Source organism: Amborella trichopoda, chromosome 9, assembly GCF_054954075.1.
Source record: "Amborella trichopoda isolate Santa Cruz 75 chromosome 9, AtrichopodaSantaCruz75HAP2 v2.0, whole genome shotgun sequence".
NCBI lineage: Eukaryota > Viridiplantae > Streptophyta > Magnoliopsida > Amborellales > Amborellaceae > Amborella > Amborella trichopoda.
In genome coordinates, this window is record NC_142344.1 from 55,943,462 (window position 1) to 55,969,053 (window position 25,592).

Consider the following 25,592-nt stretch of genomic DNA (forward strand, 5'->3'; position numbering starts at 1 on the left):
CAATACGAGAACATCTTTCGACACAATTTGAAGGTGTGCCTTACTTTGATTGTTTAGGGCCTCAGCCTTATACAAACCACACCCAAAGACAAAATTAGAAACAAAAGTTTATTTTGAGTGTTTTTCACACCAAGAGGAGATAACGGGCAAAACTTCCAAGTTACAGCGAAAGCAGGCCCGGAGTCGACACCTGCGATACTGGGTCAACTCGATGAATTTTTAGTCACAAAATACATATCAACATGAGGAGTGATAATCATACTAATCAAGGCAGACATGACTGCCCCATCCAATTGGTTTGGTTGCCAATCAATGCGTTGACTAGTCTTGTAAAAAAGAAAGTAGGGAAAATAGCAAAAAATCCCCAAGACTACATTTTCTATACAACTTACCCTAACCTAACTGTTTCTCTCAATTTTTTTCCAAACACAAGCTTTTTATGCAAATACCCCCCAAAGTAAAAAGTTCATTTTTTCTATACGGAAATGTCTGTCCCATATACAAAAATATTTTTGGATAGATTTGACATTGACTTTTGGACCCTAGTAGCAGATTGCCGGAGTTCACCATCACATTGCCGGAGCGCACAAGTGCCAGACTATCTTTGCAACTGTCGGACCGCCCTTTGCAACTGCTGGACCACCTTTTGTAACTTTCGGATCGCACCTTACACAGTGTCGGACTCCTACTGCTAGATCGCACTTTACACAGTGCCAGAGCCTTACTGCTAGACTGCACTTACACGGTGACGTAATACCCTATTTTGGTGGGAGAGGCATGGGTAAGGTAAAAGTAAGTGAGGGTAGTTTAGGTATTTTTTTAGTTTTTATTTGGCTGGGGGGTTTGCATAGAAAGTATATTTTGGGTAAAAAAGGGCGAGAAAAAGTTGGCCTAGGGGTAAGTTGCATATAAAGTGTAGTTTTAGGGTTTCTTTATAATTTTCCCAAAAAAATAACCAAGTATGAATAAAAATAAGTCAAAGCAACTAGTCACCAATATGGTTTGCTCATACAAATGTTTAGATCCACCTATTCACATCACGTCGAGATTGAATCGGTTCCAAGAAGGTATTAGTTCTGGCTTAGTCCTTCCAAATACCTTATATATATATATATATATATAAATAAATTATCTAATGCTTTTGTCTGTAATAACCACCAATGTATTAATACACCATTTATTATGGTTAAAGGACTAAGCCAAGCAGTTATACTTGGAGTCCCATTTTTTGCTTTGCTTTTAGTTAATGTAATAAATTTAGTGATTACAGATCTTTTTTCTTCTGGATCTGTAATTTTGTCGATAATATATAAGATGAGATTATCTTCTTGAGTAAGAGTATGAAGATTATGTGTAGGTATGGGACAACTACAATTATTATCATTCATTGAATTGGATGAGTCTGTATCTGATGAAGAATTAGAAGAATCAGATGATTCAGTCCATAAAAGATCATCATCCTGAATATTTTCTATATGTGAATTAGTAGAATTAGAAGATGTAGAATCATAATTAATTATATTATATAATTTTGATTTAACTGTTTCATCTAAATGTAATGATTCTATTTTCTTTTTTAGGGTTTTCTGTAAATAAATAAGGTAGACCAGCTATAAATTTTTCTTTCCAGTGGTCTAATTGACAATCTTCTCTTATTAATAATCGTGAGAAAAATACATCCTTATACCATTTGTAATGAGATAATGTATGACAACGCAAATTAGAGAGCAGATCTTCTGATCTTGCTGCTAATAATGCTGAACTTCCTACAAAATGAAGTGTAATGGTATATATTAAGGTGTTGACTGCATCACTTTCAGTATAAATGATTTCTTGATTCCGTTCATTCCTGGCGGTCCATTGTCTTGTATTGGTAAGGATTCTATTCTTGGTTTCATCATCTACATAGAAATCCCACCATCCTCTTAACCAGCCAGTGAATCCATTGACTATTACTTTGGCAACTTCTTGGTCTGGGTTGCCTGCCATTTTGTTTGCAGAAGCAAACATTGTCATGTGTCTCATGACATCTAATATTTTTAATTCCGATAGACCATCTATTGTCCAATTGACTATTGATCTTCCTGAATATGACACAACTTGTTGTATAGCATCTTCTTTAAGTTGGACGTCAACAGCTGTGGGTCTTTTATAATATGGTAAAGCTGTAATGGGTTTCCAATTTTTCCCATAAGCTATTTGGTTTATATCAATAGGTGTAGTATCCATGAAAGCATTTTCTTGGTTTTGGATAGTATCCTCTATGATTGGTTCTATTTCTTCTTGGAGCATCATTGTTTCATGCTCTGGTATTTTGGACTTTCCTTTATCAGAAGATTCTGGTAATGGATTAGGAATCGTTGGGAAAGGAATATTGATTTTGGGAGAAGGAATTCCTTTTATATCTAATTGAGATATAGAAGTGTTAGAAATTGGACTCCAAGTATAACTGCTTGGCTTAGTCCTTTAACCATAAAAGAATCCTCCATCATGGACAAATATCCATACCCATGCAGTCCAAGTAATCATTTGAGTTGTCTTATCAAAGTATTTAGAAAGTACTAGACCGTCGTTGATACAATATATATATATATATATATATATATATATATATAACACTACAAAATGCCTATAGGTGAAGTTCTATAGCTTTATCATCGTTCAACGTCATCACACGGTCACAAATGTCTAATAATATTTAAATTTTAATATTTGTTTTACAAATCATAATGATCTAAAATTTTGTAGGTGTGTGTGCCTTAGTGAGATGCACATGAATAAAATATAAAACAAATAATTTGAATGATAAACATTACGTAAAATACCACTATAACGTTTTAGAGGTAATTTTGTTATTTTATTTTATGACTATTATTTTTTAATATTTTATTTTGGTGCGACTTTGTCAGATATACACATGCCCCAAATTTTAGATAAATTTGATTAGTAAAAAATTATAAAAATTCAAATACTACGGAAAACTGTGACCGTGTAATGAAATTTGGACGGTAATGGGGTGTAGGTGAAGTACTGTAGAACATATATATATATATATACTTGATTAGTAAAAAATTATAAAAATTCAAATACTACGAAAAACTGTGATAGTGTGATGAAATTTAGACGGTAATAGGGTGTAGGTGAAGTACTGTAGAATATATATATATATATATATATATATATATATATATATATATATATATATATATATATATATATATATATATATATATATATATATATATATATATATATATATGAGCAATGATCCAATGCAACAATTGTATTATAGTATAATGCAACTGACTCTTCTAGAAAGTAATGTTTGTGGTATTTGTATGACCCCAAATTTTGCACACATACTCTTTTCATCTCCATAATCAATCCCCCCAGAAAAAACAGAGTTCAATTTGAACCCTAGATATGGTCAAAATAAGTCTCCTCTAAAAATGAATCTAGACCATTCATTTTGTGAATTTCAAGATCTTAGCCTTTATAAATTCAAAATCATTTTTTCCTTTTTTAACATTGTTCATCTAATGATAATAAAGCCATCCAAAAAAATTGGAAATAAAAAAATCCTTCTAATACCTAGATCTAATCATCTCCCTAAAATGAACAACCTATGTTAATTGGGCTAAAAAAATACTTTCTAGGTTGTATTTTCAATTTTTTCTTTTTTGTGATTGTTCATTAGAATAAAAAGAGTATATATTTCAAATTTTGGATCAAACAAAGGCCATAAGATGGTTTTTAAAGGTTATTGCATCATATTACCATACAATGGTTGCATGAAATCATTGCCTTTTATATATATATATATATATATATATATATATATATATATATATATATATATATATAAAGTTTATCAAATGTTTTCTTAAATCCCATATGAATTTTCACTATAAAGGACTATTCTTATTTTTTCCATATCATTAATTCAAAATGCTATGGATCACTGATTTTTGGATTGTCAATTTTTTGGACTGTCAATTTTCAAGATTTTCAAGTATTTATAGATATATTGATCTACACAGTTTTTTAAGCTTTAAACTTTATAAATAAATATAAAAATATATTTTAAGGCTATCACAAAGGTTTTTAGTACATTTTTTTATACTATTTGAAAGTACGCTCTAATTTGGTTGTTAAGAGCCTAGGCTCTATACAAACCGCACTCTTCAACCATTGCCATAAAAATTTGAGAAAATAAAAACCTCCAAAAACATATTTTTTACACACTTTACCCCACCCTAAACTCCCTTCACTTATTTTTCTCAAAAAGCATATTTTATAATTAATACCCCCAACTCATAAAGTTACATTTTTTTTTTCTTTAATGAAAATACACTCCTTTTCCATGTCAAATCATTTTCGAATCCCAATAAAAGAAAACTCCAGACCACATTTGTACAACCCCGGACTGCTCAGTCTGGCTTACTTCAAAATGTCGGACTGCCCTTAAAAAATTCTGGATCGCCATATCAAAACACCACCGCTTCAAAATGCCGGACCACAACTCTAAAATGTCGGAACATAAATTTCAAATACAAAACCGCTCATTCCAACAAAAAAATAATCCGCCACCATAAAATGATGGACCGCCACTATAAAATGCCTGACCGCCACTATAAAATGCCGGACCGTCACTATGAAACGTTAGACCACCATAAAAAAATAAATAGTTGGACTGCTTGTTCAAAATGCCGGACCACCCTCCCTAACGAAAATAATTTGTTATGCGAAGAAAAACTATTTTCGTCGAAAATAATTGAATTTGTTGTGTAAGGGTATTAGCTAGAAAACAACAGGTTTGCAACCCTGACGTTGTGCCGAAGACATATTGCCACGTGGCAATCTCAGCAGCTATAATTATGTGAGCCTGAAGGCGACAGCCCCACCAACCCAATCTTCTGAGCAAATTTAAAATGCCATCCAACTTGTCACTAAATTCCACGTGGCATTAGACTAATGGGCCACGTCAATACCTCGGAAATGACATCCGTAAAAGAGCTTAGTTCAAAATCTGATCTTTCAAATGTCCACCGTCTATCGAAACGAACGGCAAGACTTCTCCCCCTCAGAGCAATACCAGCCGTACGATCGTTGAAACATGCTCCACCTTTAACGTAGTTTAAATTGACTGTAAAAAAAAATAAAAAAATCTGATCGCACTCCGTCCTTCTCTCGGTTACAGTTGTTACTTTATTAGGGCAAAAACAGAACCATCTTTAATGGCGTTTTTGAATTTCGGGCGTTTTGATTTGAATCTATCATTATACAATTCCACTTGTGTAAGTGACCGTTTTCATGTCTTTCTCGTTAAAGCTCGTGTTTTTTTGTCTGGTTTTCCTTTTAAAACCGTCTGTTTTTTTTTCTTTTTTCAAACTTTTTAATGGAGATGATTAGCTTGCGGGCTTGGCTTCATCTCTCTCCTTGTTTATTTGTTTAATGATTTGACCGTTTCCATGGAGAAATCTATTAAGGGTGAGATATTTATGATGACAGTTGCAGAATAGGGGTTTTTTGGGGCGGAAATGGCGTGGGTTTTGGTTTCAGGGTTAAAAGATCGAGCACTTTTGATTTTTGTTTGAGCTTTCTTTTGTTCAATCTTAAAGTCGAGGGTAAAGTTCCGTTTCCCTGTAAATGGTTAAAGGTCGAGCTCTTTGTGCTGTTTCTAGGGTTTGATTTGCGATTACTGTGTTGGAACTGTGGATAATGGTCGATATTATTGATTGATTAGAACTTTTTTGTGTTTTGATTGGAAAAACCGTAAAAGGTCAAGCTTTTTTTGAAAAATGATTTATACTTGATTTTATTGCAGAGGAAGTGGAAGCTCTTGTTTGTTCTTGAACTGGAAATGATTGAGCTGCTCAGTTACTTCTTGTGAAGAATCAGTAGAAGCAGCTCACAGAAAAAGGTAGAAAAAAAAAAAAAGGTTTGAAATCTTTTACACTTGAGCTGTTCTCATGTCCTGGCCTTTTTTCTGAAGATTTTTTCAGAATCCCTATTTTTTGATTTCAACTATAAGAATAAATGGCGAGATTCATTTTAATTGAACTTCATCTCTTTTGTTTTAAGTTCGATTTTCCCCCTTGAAACCGCTAAATGTCCGGTGCATTTGTCTGTGTTCAGATTTTTTCCGAGTCTTGAAACTGATAGCAAATTCGTGAAAAGGACGTGCTTATGATTAATTTCGTTCTTTTGATTGATAGAGTTGAATGTAGACTTGAAATAAACATAGTTTCAACATTTCATTGATTACAGTCCTAATAGTGCTCCACTATGGCTTTCAGAGAAGAAATTAATGAAATTTTTATCTTTGAACAAGCATTAATCTGAAATCACAGATCTTTAAAACAACCATTAAACTCAAATCACACCATCGATTGCAGTCCAAATAGAGCTCCATTGTTGTGAGAAGAAATCAAAGAAAGTGAGCTATTGAAAACTGGGATCCGCTTCAGATCGTCGAGAATTCCATCAGTTACTGTTACAGAAAGAAAAGACTGCTTCTCATTGATTTGCATTTGAATTGCACAGCTGCAGAAGAGGGATCAAAGGTCTTTTACTTCCAATTTTGGAAAGGTATGATTTTCCTCTTCTTCTTATTTTTTTTTGTTTTTCTTCTAAGGTAGAGAATGATATAAATATGGAATTTGACATTAAAATAAAATAAAAAGTATACATAAAGTTTGATTTTTTTCTGGTAGAAGTTTTCAACATTAAATGTAATTGGAAGCTCTCCAAGATTCATGATCATGGGGGCATGAAAAAAAAGAATAAAAATTGTAGAATTTATTTATTCTTCTTCTTGCCAAGTTAGTAAACAGGGTATATAATGTTTCCTTTTTCTTCTTCTTCTTTTGCTTTTACAAAAGATTATATAAGTAAGGGTGAGGTTTGTATAACGTTGAGGCCTTAAGCAACCAAAGTAGGGCCTGCCTTCATTGAAAGACATCGTTTCAGTACTAAAAATTGTTACCATGGCCTGAAAATTTATTTTCATCCCTATTTAAAAAATTCAAAGCTTCAAAAACGCATAGATCAAGCAGTTCTATGAATATTTGAAAATCTTTAAATATTCACGGTTTAGATAATGCAATACAAGATGCACTATTTTCAAGATTTGAAATCCACTTTTTTTTTTTGACGACATAATGCAATACAAGAGGCACTATTTTCAAGATTTGAAGTCCACTTTTTTTTTTTGACGACATGACTGGTTTTTTTAGGATGTATCTAAAGTCGAGATGATCGGATTTCAGAATTTTTCGGCATTGAAACAATTTATTCTTGTGAATTTTTGAGGTGCGCCTTAGTTTGATTGTTAAGGGCCTCAACCTTAAATAAACATTTTCTTATAAGTTTATTGTGAGAACAGTACAGGTTTTTAATGCAATTCGTGTTATAAAAAAGTAATTGAGTGCTTGAATTGCAGTAACTCCAACATTTCCCAGATTTATTTGATTGTTTTCATTGTTATCATAAAATTAATGCAATTATTGCTTCTTTTTTCACTTTTGGTTTTGTGAAAAGTGAAAATCAATCTGGTACTCACATTCCTTCTTTCATATGATTAAATAATAACTGGATGTAATGAATACCACGTACTTGAGTAATGATAATGTCTCATGTTAATGTTTTTTCTTGCAATTAAGTATTGATTATGCTCATTATTTTGTTTTGTATTATGTGGAAAAAAGAACTTATTAATGTAAAAATTAGATGGATATATCATCGTCATCATAGTTTTTTTCCAATTAATTGAGTGTACTAAAATCAGAAGGATATATGGATAAAAAAATTTCCTTTCTTTTAAAACCAGTGCTAAAAGAATTGAATTCAGTCCCGACTCCTGATAGCAAGGGTCTGCTTCTAATTCTCGCCATTCAGATCCTCGATTTGGACCAGGTTTACAAAGAACTTAAAAAATTACAGAACCAGAATATTGGGTGACTGCAGTGATTTTACATCAGGAATTGTCCACCTCCTAGTTCCGATTCGAATCAGCGATTTATTGAAATACTTATATTAAATGATAGTTAACAGGTTAATTTTGAAAGGGATTAAGTTAAAAGTGATGAAATTCGCCCAATTTCTTGGCAATTAAAAATAATAAATATTTTTTTTAAAAAAAAAAATGCCGACCGAATCCACTCGTTCCATCTTATTAAATAATTAGAAAAATAAACTAAACCTTTAATTTATGGATTGTTTACCTACTTTCTGTTTCTTTTCTATTCTTTTTTGGGTGAACATTTCTTTTCTATTCTATAATCACAAAGTGATCAATTGGTTGAACGTGTGGTCAAGATGCAGAATTTTTATTGCCTTGTGATCTGGGCCGTTGCTTTGCAACTGCCACAGAAGAGAGAGAGAGAAGATTGAGACTGTAAAGTGCAAGTATGAATGGCATGTGTGGCAGTTTTAACTTTTCTTTATGAGCGTGTTCAGGGGCATCCGGTGAGAGAGAACCACGTTGCCCACTTTTAGAGAGAGAACCCACGTTCACCTTCTTAGAGAGAGAAACCAAGGTTACCACTTTAGAGAGAGGGAGAGGGAGAGGGAGAGGGAGAGGGAGAGAGCGTTAGTTTGGACGTGAGAGAGAGAAAGGTTGTGGCTTAATTTGTTAGAGAAAGAGTGAGAAAGAGAGAGCTTATGGCTTAATTTGTTAGAGAGAGAGAGAGCTTATGGCTTGATTTGTTGTATGTGTATGTGAGAGAGACAGAGGGTGACTGTTTGATTTACTGTGAATTAGGCTAATTGGTGTTGTGTGACGGTTGGAGTAACCTTTCTCTTCCCCATCAACCAAGGTGACAACTATAGAGAGAGAGAGACTGTGATTTAGTAGGAATAAGGATAACTGTTGTTGTGGGAGCAGTTACAGTAACCTCTCCCTCTCTCTCTCTATCTGTGGTTTCAATAAATGCAAAGTCATGAGTTTGGTGGTCCTTCTTTTGTACTTTGCATGATTTTGTTAGTTGGCGTCTAGATTTCAGGGACAAGCAATCTGTGATCTACAAGCTTCTCGAAAGTCTGCATTCAAAGCCTTCCCTTTCTCTTTGCTCACAAGCATCTCCTCCCATTCTCTCTCTCTAAACTTGTTGGTAAACAGAATAAGAAGTAGTTTTTGGCATCGAGCATATAGTTTTGATTTTCTCTTTCTAACCTTGCAGGGAGGAAGTATCAATTCCTAGCCTCAAAGAAACAAACCCATCTTGTTTCAGGCGAGAAAAAGATGGTTGAAGAAGAGAGAGAAGAAGAGGAGAGAGAGAGTGCCATGGATACGAAGTCCACAGAGGATTGGCTCAGATATGCTGAGGAACTGGTCCCAATAGCCATAAAGAAGGCAACCATGGTGAAAGTTTTCTTGGGTAAATGGAAACTCATATCATCCAAATTGGAGCAGGTACCCCAATGTTTATCTTCTCTCTCTAGCCACCCCTGTTTCTGCAAAAACTCTCTGTGTAAAGAGCAGTTGCAGGCAGTCTCTGCAACTTTGCAGGAAGCCATTGATTTAGCGGACTCGTGTTTGGAAGAGAAATACACAGGCAAGCTTCAGATGCAGAGCAATCTCGACTCTCTCCATACGAAACTGGACTTGAATCTCCATGACTGTGGCTTGCTTGTAAAGACCGGACTTTTGGGTGAAGCCACTTTGCCATCAACTGTTACAAGATCAGGAGCAGCGGCGAGATTGGAGGCCATGAAATGGAATATCAGAGAGCTCTTGGCTAGGCTTCAAATTGGCCGTATCGAGGCAAAACACAAAGCTCTTGATAATTTGCTAGAAGCCATGAAAGAAGATGAAAAGAATGTGTTATCGGTTTTGGGCCGAAGCAATATCTCTGCAATTGTTCAATTGTTGGGCTCTGGTTCTCATAGGATGAGAGAGAAAGCGGCAATGGTGGTGTGTTATTTGGCTGAATCAGGGAGTTGCGAAAGTCTTTTGGTTCCTGAGGGTGCGATTCCACCGTTAATCCGATTGTTAGAATCCGGAAGTCCAATCGGTAAAGAGAAAGCTGTGATTACATTACAAAGGCTTTCGATGGCGTCTGAAACTGCTCGATTGATTGTTGGTCATGGAGGAATCCCCCCATTAATCGAGATTTGCAGAAATGGGGTCTCTGTTACTCAAGCAGCAGGAGCCGGAACTCTGAAGAATTTATCAGCTGTACCTGAAATACGGCAAAATCTAGCAGGAGAAGGGGTTATTAAGATTATGTTAACCCTCTTAGACTCTGGTATTTTGTTAGGTTCAAAGGAATACGCTGCCGAATGCTTGCAAAATCTAACAGCCAGCAACGAGAGTTTGAGGAGATCGTTGGTTGCAGAAGGGGGGATTCAGCAGCTGCTAAGGTACCTCGATGGCCCATTGCCCCAAGAATCTGGAGTTGGGGCGCTGAGAAATTTGGTGGGTTCGGTCGCTATCGAGGCTCTTCTCTCTCTAGGCCTTCTTCCTCGACTGGTTCATGTTCTCAAAGCTGGGTCTTTAGGGGCTCAACAGGCTGCAGCTTCAGTGGTTTCGAGGGTGTGTAATTCTAGAGAGATGAGGAAGTTAGTGGGAGAAAGTGGGATCCTTCCTCTTCTTGTGAAGATGTTAGAGGCCAAGACAAATTCGGCTCGAGAAGTTGCAGCTCAGGCTCTTTCAAATTTGTTGGTTTGTCCTCAAAATTGCAGAGAGATGAGGAAGAGCGAGAAAGGGGTGCCAAGCCTGGTCCAGTTGCTCGATCCGGGGCCTCAAAATTCAGCTAAAAAGTACGCGGTTTCGTGTCTCGGATACCTCTCTAGCAGCAAGAAGTGCAGGAAGTTAATGGTCTCCTATGGAGCAATTGGGTATCTGAAGAAGCTCTGTGAAATGGAGGTTCCTGGTGCCAAGAAGCTCCTTGAGCGTCTAGAGAGAGGAAAGTTGAGAAGCATCTTCAGCAAAAGGTAGATTAGATGCAGATTCCTCTCTCTCTCGACAATGTATGTATATACGATTGTACCTGGATATGCCTTTTGGGTAATCTTAAGAATGCTTGTATGAGATAGAGGTTCTATATACCGAGAACCTTCTTGGAATTTCAGAGAGCAGAAAGTTAGGGAGGTAGAAGTTGGGTTTTCTCTCACTAAACTTATGTTTTAGTTTCATTGGCTCTATGAAACACTACTCTATTGTAAACATGGAGTACCTTGATCTTGGTGTAAAATCTATGAGGGTTAAAACTCTCCAAGTTCTATATAATATTTTATCTTTTGCTTTTGGCACCATGGATCATATGTTCGTCCTAGCCAAGTTTAAGAGGATTCTATTTAGAGTTAAAAAATAAGGTTCGGACTTGGGATCTGGTAGGGTTTGGAGTTCCGAATCTCCCGAGTCCAATTCGTACTGAGGTGCACGAAGCAGCCAAGTTTGGGCTACTCCTGCAAGTACATAGTCTGAGTTACTTGGGTAAGCTCGAGTGGAGCCGAGTTTTAAAACACTACATTATTTTCCTCGTGGCCAAACACTGTTTGTCCGCGCATATGTTCTGTTAAGTTCAGGCAGTTATTGCACCATAAATTGAGGGATGCATGTGGGTTGGACAAAATCGATCCGACCCGGGTCTAGAGCCAGTATTAGCAGCTCCATGTCCAACAGATCTGTCCCATTTGCTGCCCAACCCGAACCCCTATTTTATTGGCGTCATATATGGCTTCTCATTCAGTAAAATTAATGTTTTAAAGGTGTGGTTTGTATAAGGTTGAGGCCAAGCTATCAATGTGAACACGTTGACAGCCCTATTTTATAGGTGTGATAAAATGGTTTCTCATTCAGTATAATTAATATTTTAAAGGTGTGGTTTATATAAGGTTGAGGCCCCAAACCAATGTAAGGCGCCCCTCCAAATATTGCTCTAAGATGATATTTCATTAAGAAAAGACTTTGTGATGACCTGAAAATTTATTTTTATATTTAATTATAAAATTTAAATTTTTAAAATAGTGTCACTCCAATAAATCTATAAATATTTGAAAATATTGAAAATTGATAGTCCAAATATACATTATAAGATGCGCTACTTCCCTTACTTGAAAGCACTATACCAATGACAGATATAAGATAGAATGTGTGTGCATCCAAATTTTTATAACCGGGACTTATTCTGATCATGCTCCTTTCATAATTTAAAACGCTTTCTTGATACTTACCCATACACTACTTTTTAGTGCTTTAAATTTAATTATGAGTAAAAATAGGTTTCCATGTTGTCGTAGGGCTTTTCAGGCAATATATATTGAAGGGAAGCTTTTTATCATAGTTTAATATTGGGAAAAAATTTATATAGAGCCCAAACTCTAAAAAATCAAATTAAATAAATTTCAAGCTTTGAAATAATGTATATTGTAACATATCTTCAGATCGTCAATTTTTAGATTTAGTTTTCATAGATCTGCTTGATCTACACTATTTTTGAAATGTTAAATTTTTTAATTAAAGACAAATATATATTTTTAAAGCTATCACAAAAATTTCCGGTGGTACAACCACATTTATCGATACTATATGAAGGTGCACTTTGCTTTGATTGTTTAGAGCATCGGCACTATACAAACCGGCGCCTTATATAAAGTATAAATTGCACCCTACTTTTATTTACTTGCGTTATATTACCTGAATACTTGAGGCAATTGATACGCCCAGCATGAATTTAATACCTATTTATATCTCTCAATATTCAATAAAGGGCAGAGTTTATATAGAGCTAAACGATTAAATTTGAGCTTTATCCCAAAAAATTTATTAAAAGATGTTTTGATGTTCAAATATCTTCAAATTGATCATCTCGACATCAAGATGCATAGACATGAGAAAACAATTGGATTTCAAGTTTTGAAAATAGTACATTTTGTAATGTATTTTTGGACGGTCAATTTTCAAAATTTTCAAATTCTCATAGACCTATCGATCTACACTATTTTTGAAGCTTTAAACTTTATAAATAAATATGAAAATATATTTTAAAGCTATCACAAAGATTTCCAATAATGAAACCACAATTCTCAACACTATTTAAAGATAGGCTCTAATTTAATTGTTTAGAGCCTAGGCTCTATACAAACCACACCCCTCAGATAAATGTCCTTCAGCATGAAATTTAATACCTATATATATTTCTCTGAAAGAAAAATTCATAGTTATTCAAAATATATGATACTAGCTTTCAAATAGCAATTATATTTCTGTGAAATAAGATCAAAAGAAGCAGGATCTAGTGATTTATTCTTGCAGTTTTTTCATGGAGGAAAGGATTCTTTTGCATTATCTTAATTTAAACAGAATTTGTATATCTTTTGTTTGATATATTGCAGCTTTATTTTACTTTAATTTTGTAAAACCTCCCACTAGAAATGAATCCAACATGTTGTCTCTTTTGTTCGTCTATAGAACAACCTTTTCTGGATGGTCTCATGAATGTCAGGGTGCATGCAAATGGTGATTTGTGAATTACATTCGATCTTTGAAGCTACCGCTTTGGCAAGAAAAGGATCTAACCATGGAGGAGATCTCAAAGCCAGAACCGTTCCCATTCAACTTGGAATTCTGTACAATCTCAGTTGCAATTTTGTATAGCATTAAAACATGAAAATCAATTTTGTAAAGCTGCTTCCGCACATTTTAGCAGAAAACGATGAAAAAAAATTTAGGTCACCGGTTCCACAGAGAGAGAGAGAGACCTATGGCCCTTTCTATGCTTCCTACAATCACAAAGTCTTTAGAACCCACTTACAGATGATTTAGGAAAAGAATTCCACAAGCTTGGAACCAGTCCCTGGTTCTTTGAGAAGATCTGAAGCACTTAAATTGCAAAGACTTGAATGCTCCTGTAGCATAAACTAAAAAGTCTGATTCAATTTCAGGGAAACTTTCTATGGACAGGGCGACTTTTTTTTCCAGCATCCTTGGAAGCCCCAAAGTCTATACATTTGTCGGATGTCGGCTCCTGCTCTAATTACACTTCTGGACTGTCCATTTACGCGAGAATAGGATCCCTGGTAGTAAGAGCCGAAAAGAAATATCTTCCTCTTTCACTTTTTCTTTTTTGGTGATCGATCACAATGTCAATGAAGACAAGTCTGCAAAATTCCAGGCCTAATATCCTCCTAATATGGTTTTTCAGGCTTCCATCAACTCTGCAGAATGGGCTGCCCAATTCATAGGTGGTTTTTCCTTTCATTTTTATACTAACATAACAGATCAGTTCCTTAGAACAGGCAACCCCCTCTTTCTAAATTAGAACCGCTAATATTTAGAATCCAAACCTTCAAAGTTTGACTCTCTGCCTACTAAGTACAAAAAATAAACAATGGTCTCCTAAATATATATATTAAATAAATAAGACAGTTCAAGAGGGATTACATACTACAATTAATCAAGAAGAGAATGAGACTCAGCTTGATAGAAGAGGATCTGGATATACAAGCAGATGAAGGCTCTGACCATGCATGGATATATGAGGCTTCATAACCATCCTGCAACTTCTTAACCTGCCACTTCTTAACCTGCTCAAGGAAAATTACACTCATTTTTAGCGCACATCATCTTGACGCCGGCAAACATGCCATAAAGAGATATTGAACAAAAAAAAAAAGGAAAACCAAAAGCCTAGATGACTCTTTCAGAAGAGTCAGAAAACAATCAGTGCCTGGCAATCCATTTTAACGCTCAGATGGGCTCAGTTCTTTTTCTTTTCAAATTATTAATCCAGCATAGTGTTTCAGAGACCATTACCAGATCTTGGCTTTAGCCAAATCCTATTGGATGATCTTTCTAAGGTTGGTAAAGCAGGGGCTTATATAATATTGGGGAGAGTGTGTATGGTGTTGTGAGGATGTGTCATGTTGTGTGTGTGTGTATGTGTTTTTGTCGTGTGCTATGCTGTGTATTGTGTGTTTTTAAATGCTACAAAGAATAGTCAACAAAATTGTGTAATAATCATCAAATTCTACAAAGATAAGTCAACAAAATTGTGTAATCACTAGTGTTATATGCAACAAGAGAGTCATATTGGAAAAGTAGATGTAAGAAGGCATTTCTGAACAGGAATCAAGGTTTCAAAAAACACTAGGCAGCCGGCCTGATGCCCAGCACCCAGGCAGGCACCCTGTAGTAGAAATTTTGCCCAATCTCTGATCTTGGATGTTGGTTACCTCAATCGAGCTACTAATCAACTCAAAAGTCTTGTAATACCTCCAATAGCACCCTAAAAATAATTTTAATGAGAAAAAGAAACTTTTTTAATCCACAATAAATACTTTACATTCATAGAAATTATTTTAGATTCTCATAAATATGTTTAGCATAGAGATTGAAGGTATTTTCTTAACTTTGTGAGTTAAAAATAACCCCTATAATATATTTATACTATCTTGGGGGTCAAAATGACCCCTTTGCCCTTTTGAGCAACTTGAAAAAAACGAATAAGGGCCCATGGCCCTAGGTGCCCACCCGGAGCTGGGCACTGGGCGACCGCCTACGTACATCCACCTGTATTGGGCTGCTAGGGTCTAGGCATGAGGTGGTTATCATCTAGGGTGCCTAGGCGTTGGGCGGACTGTTTTTTGAAACATTGACAAGAATCCACATTTTTTATCATGAATCCACATTATATTTCATGCAGCTTCCGTGAAAATATTTTTTTAAGTTATTGTTTATCCTATTTTGTTTATTGAAGAAGGGGCTCAAAGCCTCCCACAAGTAGCTAGAGCTTGCCAAGAAAGATTCTGCACATCTAATTGTTCCGTGTCTATGATGTTACATTGGCAATGAAATGGCCATTGTCTCATATCACGGATATTTTGCAGAGTGCAAGTGAAGTCCAATATATATACAGGTTTCCCATAATAGAGCTAAGATAACCTAATCAGATACTGGTATTTTCCATCATCCACCATTGGAACATCCAAAATCCCACTTATAAGTCTACACCTTTTGACAAGAAAACCACATATGCTCCTCATGGATTGACCTCGAAAAAAGTGCAATTATAATGAGGAGCTACTACTCGATCAGTAACTCAATTGAAGTTATCAGACTCCAGATCTCACAAGCTGTATAGGTTGACACTGAGTTTCTATGATCTAAAGTCATCACAACTGACGATTGTTTGCGAAATTTTCAACTACATTGGTGACCAATATCTGGCTGCCTATAATCTCTGATGATGTGATCCCACTTGATTACTTATACAAGTGATTTTCTGGTTTCTTGGCATGACAAGAAAAGAGTTACAAAGTCCAAATCTATATCAGATGTGTATGTTAACCAGAGAATAAAAAGTATCCCAAGCCAACACATGCCAATCCCTGTATGCCCAGTTGGACACTTTAAAGTCGACATGTAATATTAAAAACACATTGGACATGGGTGTGGTTCTAACCCAATCCTTTCCCAAGTTTGTGCGGAAGCCCCAAGACAATTTCTCATATATACCTTGAACCTGTTTTATTATAAATTAATAATGATATGAATGTGCCTTGTCATAAAAGGTTTTAGGCAGAAATACTAGATCATGCTTCGGATTTGGCCACCCATGTTTCTAAGGTACATAACCAAGAATAGTGTCATGTCTTCTTTTTCTTTTTTTTTTCTTTTTTTTGGGGGGGCTAAATCAAATATAGTTTCATGTTTGGCTAAATTAAATAAAGTGTCATGTCATTATGTGCAAAGCAACAGTGCAACACGCATTGGATACTTGTAATTGGAAGTTAGATCTAAGAGGGCAAGCCACACCACTTATTATTTTTCTGCTATGATAATATTAGTTTTGTTTGAAGTGCTCATACATGCAAAAGGATGACTAAGTTTTGTTTCCAAATGCAAAACAAAGCTACTGCTGAAGTCACACTTTTCAGAATTATCATGAATCATGAAAGCGTCATTTCGCAATAGGTTCTCAACAAGCTCCATAATACAGAACTAAATGATCCCTTCTAGCCAAGTCAATGAAGTTTATTGTTTATTTCTCAAATGTTATATCTGTGCTACTGCATGCCGGCTACCAATTCATTACAAGTAGCTTTGGGTGCAGAATTTTATTCTTCTCTTTTATAAACAGAAGACAGACATTATCCATACTGTCAAGGGCAAAATACACAATGCAACTGCTGGCCAAAGTATGAAAAGTACATGAATTGGGACCTCTATATGATCCAAAAATTAAACTTCTTACCAGGGTAGGAACCTGAGTGCTCCCACCAGTTGTCCAATATGTTCACACAAGCCATCCTTTCTCAAAAGAGATCTCTCAGTTATGATTAACTAGATTAAGAACACAATCGATGCATTAGTTATCCAAAAAGCAACAAGGAGGTGGAGGTGGAGGTGGAGGAGGAGAAGATAGAAGCAGTGTTCAAAAGCTCAGCAACTCCAACTCAGACTTGGCACCCTGCCGAGTCTGGAAAAGAAACCTTGGGAGTCATCGGGCCTCGCCGGCTCCCAAGGTTGTTTTGTTTAGTTTTCCAAGACTCATACAGACTCGGCCAAGTCAAGTTGCCCAACTAGGGTTGGGACCCAGTGTGTCCTGACCCAAGTCCTTGCTTTAAAACACTTGTTAGAGGCATTAACTATTCCCACAACCAACGAACCTGTAGAACTCAGCACATTGACAATCTCATCAAAAAACCAGTTATTCCATGTGGATGAGGTCAAACAAAGGGATCATGGGACGGCAACAACAGCATTTACCTGGGATGATGGACAAAAAGGGTGATAAGATGACCAACAATTTCTAGCATGCATAAAACCAAGAACATGCATGCCTGGTGTTAGAAACCATGGTAACAAGTGAGAAAAATGCGAATAAAAAAAACAACTAGCAACTGTCACAGTAGGCCATAAACAAAAGGACAGGAGTTTCAAGAATCAAAGGCTCTATGCCCATCTTTTGCAAGCTGCTCCATCTGAGAGATGAGGTCATCAATAGATGACTGTTTGCTTGACATAGCTCTTTCGGACCCAAGTGCCATAAAGTTTGTTTCCTCCCCTGTATCATCATATTCTTGACCTGCAGGACTAAAAAATTTCTCCCAAAATTTGTCATTGAGACTGGGGGAACCGTCACTTGCATCAAAAGCAAGCTGCAATTTCTCCTCCTGTTCAATAGAGTAATTAAATCCCGAGACTGAACCCTCATTCGAGGAGGAAGAACCAGCAAAATCAACAGAACCTACATTGACATTCATATCAGAAGCCACAACATTCTTCCCCTTTGAAGGGACATGATGTGAATGACACAAAACAGAGCTCGGTGGCCCTGTAAAAGTAGGGTAAGCAAAACCTCCCGATATATGACCAGCTACTGATGAATACATATGCTCTGTTGTTGAATCCTTCCCCAAATGTGTTCCTTCCTCTGCATCTGTTCCAGCATTGCCATATGCATCGCTTGAGAAATCATCTGGTAGTTCAAGATTTGTGATTTCATCAGGTTCCACATCCTGGGCAGAACGAGAAAAACCACTGGCATAGAAATCTGGTTCATATTTCACAATCTGCCCTATTGTTGAAGATCCCTCACCAGCTGGACTTTGCATAGGAATGTCGCGTTTCTTTCTCCCTGAAGTGATTAGCCTCCTTTCCTTCTCCTTGGTTAGCTGGTCAAGGAACAAGGGACTTTGTATTGCTTTAGCAAGGAAAGACATCATCTGTTGTTGTCTTTGCTCTGCTGCATATAACCGACTGTTCATTTCACGGATCTCAACATTGGTCGCTTGTTGTTGCTGTCGAAGTTTTATGAGCTCAAGCATCAACAGGTTCTTATCTTGCCTAAGTCTCTCGATTTTACCTTCGGGCCCAAACATTCCCAGCTGAGTAGAATAAGCATGACCTGGGTGGAGATGAACTTGCGAGGACTTGCGCCTGTGAATATTCTTAAGCAAATTCTTTTGCCCTCGAAGAAAGAATTTATTACCGAATTCCCATCGGTCAGGATCAACCTTGCGAAAACCCTGAAAATAAATGTTATGTAGAATGATAGGGGTCAAATAATCAATTACATGTTTGTTGAAAGCACCAGGATTGCATTTAAGCTGGAAAAATTACGAAAAAAAAAAAACAATTGCAATGAAGCAGGACAAACAGCTACCTGACCAGGTATCCAAGTATGTAGAATGGTAGCTGTTACATTGGTTCAAAAGACATGAAAATCTTCAGAAGAGAAACCCCAACTCAAAGAAATTCCCTTCAAACAAGTTTTTTTTTTTTCCAAATGGAATTACACAGGCCCCATTACAGGTGAAATCATGCTGTTTCACTGAACTTGTGCGTAGTTATGTTTAAATCAGATCAAATTTTCATGCCCACCATGTACATTTGCAGATGTGAATGAAAAAACAAATCAACATTCTAAGGTTACAACATTAAAAGTATCATGATGAAATCTTTCACTTGAATATGCAATCTCATTTACATTTGAATAATACTGTTTCTTAAAAATTATACTATATTCAAATTTCAGACGATGAAACCCCAAGAGCTTCATTTGTTTCAAAAAAAAAAAAACAAAACAAAAAACCCCGAAGAGCTTCATTTTGTTTCAAGAACTATCAAACAGCATTTGCGCCCAATTACTAGGCCATAGAAACTGCAAAAAATTCCTTACAACATACTGAAATAATATTCTGCAACTACAGCGCCATGCCTTAACACGAAATTAGGGTTTCGATCTTACTCACATAAGTGTTGAGCTGGCGAACAAAACTCGAGAAGTTGTTGTGCTTGAAATATCGAGGAAGAATGATCCTAGAAAACTCATTTGGATCCCAAACCACAAATGTGTTGCCTCCCTGGCTCCAAGAAACAGTAGCATCAACGCCATGGTCCTCCACCATGTCATAGATCTTCACTAGAAAAGGAGGAACAGCAGGTTCTTGCAGAGCCTCCAACGGATGAGGCATGCTCTGGTTCTCGCCTTTAACACCAGGCTTCGACTCCATTGACAACAAAAACTAGGATTTCTAAAACAACAAGGCCAGTTTCTAAAACAACAAGGCCCTCTCTGAAACAAGCTAAGCTTTCTCCAAAGCGTTCCTCTTCTGCTGAGAATCAGGCTAGGGTTTCCACTGAGTTAAAAGCCTCGAAATCACTAGAAATGCAGCGAATCCAATGTGAAATCAAATTCTTAAGTTCCTCTCAAGATAAAAAACTAGGAAACCACTGTAAATTAAAATTCCTCAATAGAAAGAGAAAGTGCAGAGTCTCCAGCAAAAAGCAAGGAAATCAGTCAAAACAGCGGGAACTCAATGAAAAATCGAAGTCGTTTACAGAGAGAAAGTACCAGAAAAACACTGAAAACAGCGATAAATACTGTGAATTCGATATCCTCGACAGAGAGAAAGTGTAGAGACAGAAAATAAGGAAATCACTAAAAAAAGCGGTAAATTACTGAAAAATCGAAACTCGTTTAGAGAGAGAAAGTACCAGTAAAACACTGAAAACAGCTAGAAACACTGTGAATTCGATTTCCTCGATAGAGAGAGAAAGTGTAGAGAGAGAAAATACAAAGCAAATAAATCACTCAAAATAGCGGGAAATCACTTCAAAAATCGTTTAGAGAGAGAAAGTGTAGACAGAGAAAATATCCGAAAGTTGCTTAATTTTCAAGCGAAATAAAAATGGCGGTTATCATGGAACATTCTAGAAGGGCTTTTCAGGAGCCACGACAATGCACGAGAGATGAAACATGTGGACCAGATCCATTTATAGGTCGGTTGGAGCTATAGTATTTGGGACACGTGTCGTCGTCCGATACAGGTTCTCCGCGCTTTAGCGATATCATTGGATCTATCCGACACGTGGACAGATGGGCAGTGGCCTTGTGTCCGTTCCGATGAATGCCTCGTAGCTGGATTGAGTGCGTTGATCCCCGACACGTGTCGAGAACAAAGGTGTGATTCAGATTAGGTATGACACGGCAATTGTATGCTACTTTTGGGCGTGAGGGATATTTTGAGTTATTTGTGGGTATTTTGAAACAAAATAAAAAAGTTAAAGGTAAAGTGTTAAATAGTTAAACTTTCATAGGCAAATTGATGACCTTTTCTGAAAAAAAGAAACGAACGGTAAAGCCACATCTGTAATATCGTAGGATGTTGTAGTTTTGGTGGTCGAGAACCATCGAATTCAACCACACGGTCTTGCTTATTATGGATGTAAAAATAATAATTTAAAATTTTAACATGTTATTTATTTTCAAGTGCTCACAAATATATAAGATTCGTTCTACTTTCTAAACTACAAATTTTATAATTAGTGATGGAAATAGATTTTAGAGTCATCAAAATTTACATTACATAAATTATTTTTCTGGACAAAGTTTTAAGGGACCATGTCAATATTTTATTACCCTTGTTTAGGGTTTTTTAAACCAATCAATTAAATGCTCTTTGGTTGTTATTTGTTATAGACTAGGAATATAGATCTTTACTAAGTGGGCAAATTTTTTATAATTTGGCCCTTAGTCACTCAAGTCAAATAGATGTAAATTTCCCTTCTTTTAGGGGGTTCTAAATTCAAGACACTACTTTTTGAAAAAAAATGAGTTTTGATTTTGGAACTTGGAACAACCATACGTATTATTAGGCTAACTTAAGTGGCAAATTTTAATTTTGATGGAAGTTCTTACGAAAATCCTAAATTGGCTGGTATTGGTGATTTGACGGTCTTGTCAGAGATTCAATAGCCCAGTGCTACTCTCTTTCAACAACCTATATGATATTTCGTTAACTAGTAAGGCTGAATTTGGTGCTTTGTATCAAGGGTTGAAGTTACATGAGGAGAAGATTATTGAAAGGTTTTGTATCGTGGAAGGTGATTTGTTCAATGCGATTAATTGGTGCGATAAGGTGTGTACATCACCTAGGTCATTGTGTTCTTTATGGCTAGAGGTTATGGACTGCGATAAGGTGTGTACATCACCTAGGTCATTGTGTTCTTTATGGCTAGAGGTTATGGACTTATGCGGTCTTTTAGAGGTGACTTTCCAATATATTTACAGATAGGCTAATGGTATTGTGGATGCTTTGGTTAAGAGGTGGGGTTTTTTTTAATGAAAAAAGCTAGTGTTGGCCCATTAGCTTATAACTACATATGAGTCTAACAACCCAAATTGAATCTCAACCGATCCAATAATTACGATTGTATTTCGTATTTAAATTTTATATTTTTTAAAAATCCAAATCACTTTGAAAATTTGAGCATGTGTTCTTTCAAAATTGGAGAATTTAATAAAAATATTTTTTAAAAGAATTGTAAAAAATAAATTAATCAAAATACCCCCGAAACATTTAAAGGGTATTTTAATCAATTTATATTTCACGAATTATTTTTTGAATATTTTTATTATATGCGTCTTGATGAGAAAAATAAACACCTAAAATTTCATGTGATTTAGATTTATAAAAAAAACATTAAAATTAAAATACGAAATACAGTTATGGCCATCCAATCGACCTAGATTGAATCTGGGCCGTTGGGCTCATGTGTAGCTAGTTGTAGGCTCGTGAGCCTAAGCCAGCTTTTTCATTTTCTAGTTACTTGGTTGTAAAATCTAGAGCTTCAAAAAAAAAATGTAGATCGAGCAAATCCATGAAATCTTGAAAATTTTGAAAATTGATAGTCAAAAAATGCATTACACGATGCACTATTTCCAAAACTTTGAAATCCATTTTTGTCTCATGTCCATGTATCTTGATGTCGAGATGATCAATTTGGGGATATTTGGGCATCAAATAACGTCTTATAATGAAATTTTTGAGGTGGGCTCTAATTTGATTGTTTAGAGCCTCAGCTCTATATAAACTTTTCCACACACACATACATATTAGGCATTCTGTAGCAAATCAATTAAGGAGTACCTATACAAAATGATTTTTAAAACAATTGTTTTATTAGTAAATTAATTGATTTAATTACTTCTTGACTTTTTGAGGCGGTTCAAGCATTTTTTTTTTTCTCTTGTTTTGATCTTCATCCATCAAACCAATCTGTTATAATTTTAGTTGTGATAAATTCAATTTGCATTTTTTATCATAGTAAATTTCATTTATCAATAATAGTTTTTGATAATATATTGATAAAATTAATTTACTGCGAAATCTAAGGCCTCTAATTATTTTCGTGATGAGGAACTTTCTCATTAAATAAAGTAAGGAAACTACCAAATACGATCATTTTTCTTTTGAATAAGGTGGTCACAATTAATCTTGACCATTGGATGTGAAATTGGGTGGTTGCATTTATTTCATTGGCCAAGCTCAAAGTTTAAAACAAATTTTCTCAAACTTTCTGACACACCTAAGCTATCAGATTTAACATCGGATGGTTGTGAGTAATTGTAACCTTCTTATTTAAAAAGTAAATGGTTTCATTGTATACAATCTCATAAAATAAAATCATATATGCTATCTAAGACCAAAGTTATCAATTATAATTTAAAAATAGACATGTCATAACTTTAAAAAACTCTAAAATATCAATATGGCAAGTGGGGAGCAACTTACAAACATTTGATGATTTATATGAATATTAAAATTTTATACACATTCGATATTATTGTCAACTCTGTCGCTTTTCAAATAAACATACATTGTATATTTGTTTGGGTAAAATTTGAATTCATATATGGTAATATTAATAAAAAGTGTTTCATGATGACCATATATTATTTTGATATTTTGAAATCTCAAAAAATTATTTTGTAATATCATGATAGAAAAAACATACTAATAATATGCTGATAATATTTCCATCAAAAATATTTAATTGTAACTAAAATTCTGGGGTTGAGTTGTGCCAATAGTTGTCGCCAAAGTTCGTTGTACCAATTTTGGGCACTGAGCACACTTACAAAATTATTTGTACTAAAACAAGTCCATCTTTTATGAATCAAGTGTGCAAAAATTTATTTCCACCGAACCAGAAAAAGGCTAGGGTTCCAATACTCGATCTCCCACACTCAAAACTAGTGGTGGCAATGGACCCGGACCCGACCTGGGACCGAGGGGTACACTAGATCCGCTTCTGGCATGGATCTAAAAATTGGACCCAGCGGGTCCGTTCTGGGTCCAAATCTTGGACCCAAACACTATTCAGGTCCAGAACGGGGTCTGGGTCCGAGTCTGGCAATACTTTTTCGGTCCCTGTATATGAAATATATTTAAATATAGTTAAACACATAGATATTTTAATTTTTGGGTCGGGTCTGGTTTTGGTCGGACCCCGACCCGACCAGATCCATTTCCACCCCTATCAAAAACTAATGATAAATTAGTGGCCCAACCCATTTAAGTATAAAAATGCAATGGAAACATGGACAAAAATGGTTGTTTATAAATAATTTTCATCAACTTCTGGCATAGAATAATATATCGGGCACAAGCTCCTATTATGCGCACACGCGCTTTCACACACACGCGCACACACACATATATAATATATATAGTAAAAGCTAGCAATATGTTGCCACATAAAATGAATGGTCGTTTAAGTTATGCTCCTAGTCATCAGATATTGATTGGATCGTTGAAAATGTTTATTGTGCTTAATTATTAAGATAAAAAATTATTAATTGGTATATTGCGCTAGTAAGGAAAAAAATGATAGATATTTCAGCCCCTTTCACTTGGATTTCTTCTTACAATTTTTTTAGGAGAGAGAGAGAGAAAGAGCATGGGTGACAATGGGTTGGGTCGGGTCAAGTCGGGCTGGACCTAGACTCAATTAGACCCGATCCAAAAATCAAAATATCTATGTATTTAATTACATTTAAATATATTTCATATATTGAGATCCCAAAAATATTACTGGATCCACCCCACCAGGTCTAATTTTTGGACTTATAACCGAACCCAGATCAATTCTACCCCTCGAGTCCCGAGTCGGGTCTAAGTCCATTGCTACCCCAGAAAGAGAGAATTTTTTACAATGACTTTGGAAAAATTTATGAAAGTATGTCATTTGGAAACACTTGGATTTTTACCCAGTTACATTATGTTCTACATTGATAGGGTTGGAGTGGGTTCATGAGGGGAGAAAGACCATAATGAGTACCACATGAGGATTTACGCGTACGCATGTAAAGGCATATTTTTTAGTTTTAATAATATGTTATAATTTTACTTAGGGTGAGATTTGTGTAAGGTTGCAATCTTAAACAATCTGAGTAAAGTGCTCTTTAAACTTTGCCATGAGATGTAATTTTGGTGTTAAAAATCTGTAGGATGGCCCAATAATCTGTTTTCATTTTTAATGAAATTTTAAACTCCAATAATGGTTCAAATCAAACAGATTTATAATTTTAAACTCCAATATTGGTTCAAATCAAACATATTTATAAACACATGAAAATCTTCAAAATGGATGGTCTATATATTGTGTTGCAAAATCTACTATTTTTACGATCAAATGGATGGTTTTTAATGTCAACATAGCCTTTTATAAGGGAGTTTTGAGGTGCACCTTAATTATGCAATTTAAGGTCTCAACCTAATACAGATTTTATTTATTTATTTATTAGCTTCATGCTTAATTAGGATTAGTTTTTATCTTGTTGTACTTCACACAT

At 35.5% G+C, this 25,592-nt stretch overlaps 2 protein-coding genes across 33 annotated transcripts; one reads left to right on the forward strand and one right to left on the reverse strand.

The window, feature by feature from the left end:
- The first annotated feature begins 5,257 nt into the window (after nucleotides 1-5,257).
- On the forward strand, nucleotides 5,258-11,259 carry LOC18447754 (ARM repeat superfamily protein). 8 transcript variants are annotated; one of them, XM_020675775.2, is made up of 4 exons: nucleotides 5,258-5,659; nucleotides 5,828-5,923; nucleotides 6,399-6,591; nucleotides 9,183-11,259. In XM_020675775.2, the coding sequence occupies exon 4, from the start codon at nucleotides 9,245-9,247 to the stop codon at nucleotides 10,940-10,942; it is 1,698 nt and encodes a 565-aa protein (XP_020531434.1). In that variant the 5' UTR covers nucleotides 5,258-5,659; nucleotides 5,828-5,923; nucleotides 6,399-6,591; nucleotides 9,183-9,244; the 3' UTR covers nucleotides 10,943-11,259. The 8 variants fall into 8 exon arrangements, with proteins under 8 accessions (XP_020531434.1, XP_020531435.1, XP_011628363.1 ...); XM_020675776.2 differs by having other exon boundaries at nucleotides 5,258-5,627; nucleotides 5,828-5,941; XM_011630061.3 differs by having other exon boundaries at nucleotides 5,258-5,627.
- Nucleotides 11,260-13,534: 2,275 nt separating this feature from the next.
- Nucleotides 13,535-20,699, reverse strand: LOC18447753 (heat stress transcription factor A-7a). Of its 25 annotated transcripts, XM_088848306.1 has the most exons (8): nucleotides 20,450-20,699; nucleotides 19,705-20,114; nucleotides 18,549-18,978; nucleotides 18,202-18,428; nucleotides 17,617-18,123; nucleotides 17,202-17,290; nucleotides 14,394-14,532; nucleotides 13,535-14,163 (listed from the first exon to the last, which is right to left on the reverse strand). In XM_088848306.1, the coding sequence occupies exons 2-5, from the start codon at nucleotides 19,963-19,965 to the stop codon at nucleotides 17,887-17,889; spliced, it is 1,155 nt and encodes a 384-aa protein (XP_088704432.1). In that variant the 5' UTR covers nucleotides 19,966-20,114; nucleotides 20,450-20,699; the 3' UTR covers nucleotides 13,535-14,163; nucleotides 14,394-14,532; nucleotides 17,202-17,290; nucleotides 17,617-17,886. The 25 variants fall into 25 exon arrangements, with proteins under 25 accessions (XP_088704432.1, XP_088704431.1, XP_088704423.1 ...); XM_088848305.1 differs by having other exon boundaries at nucleotides 19,705-20,699; XM_088848308.1 differs by lacking the exon at nucleotides 13,535-14,163 and having other exon boundaries at nucleotides 14,256-14,517.
- Between the last annotated feature and the right edge of the window lie 4,893 nt (nucleotides 20,700-25,592).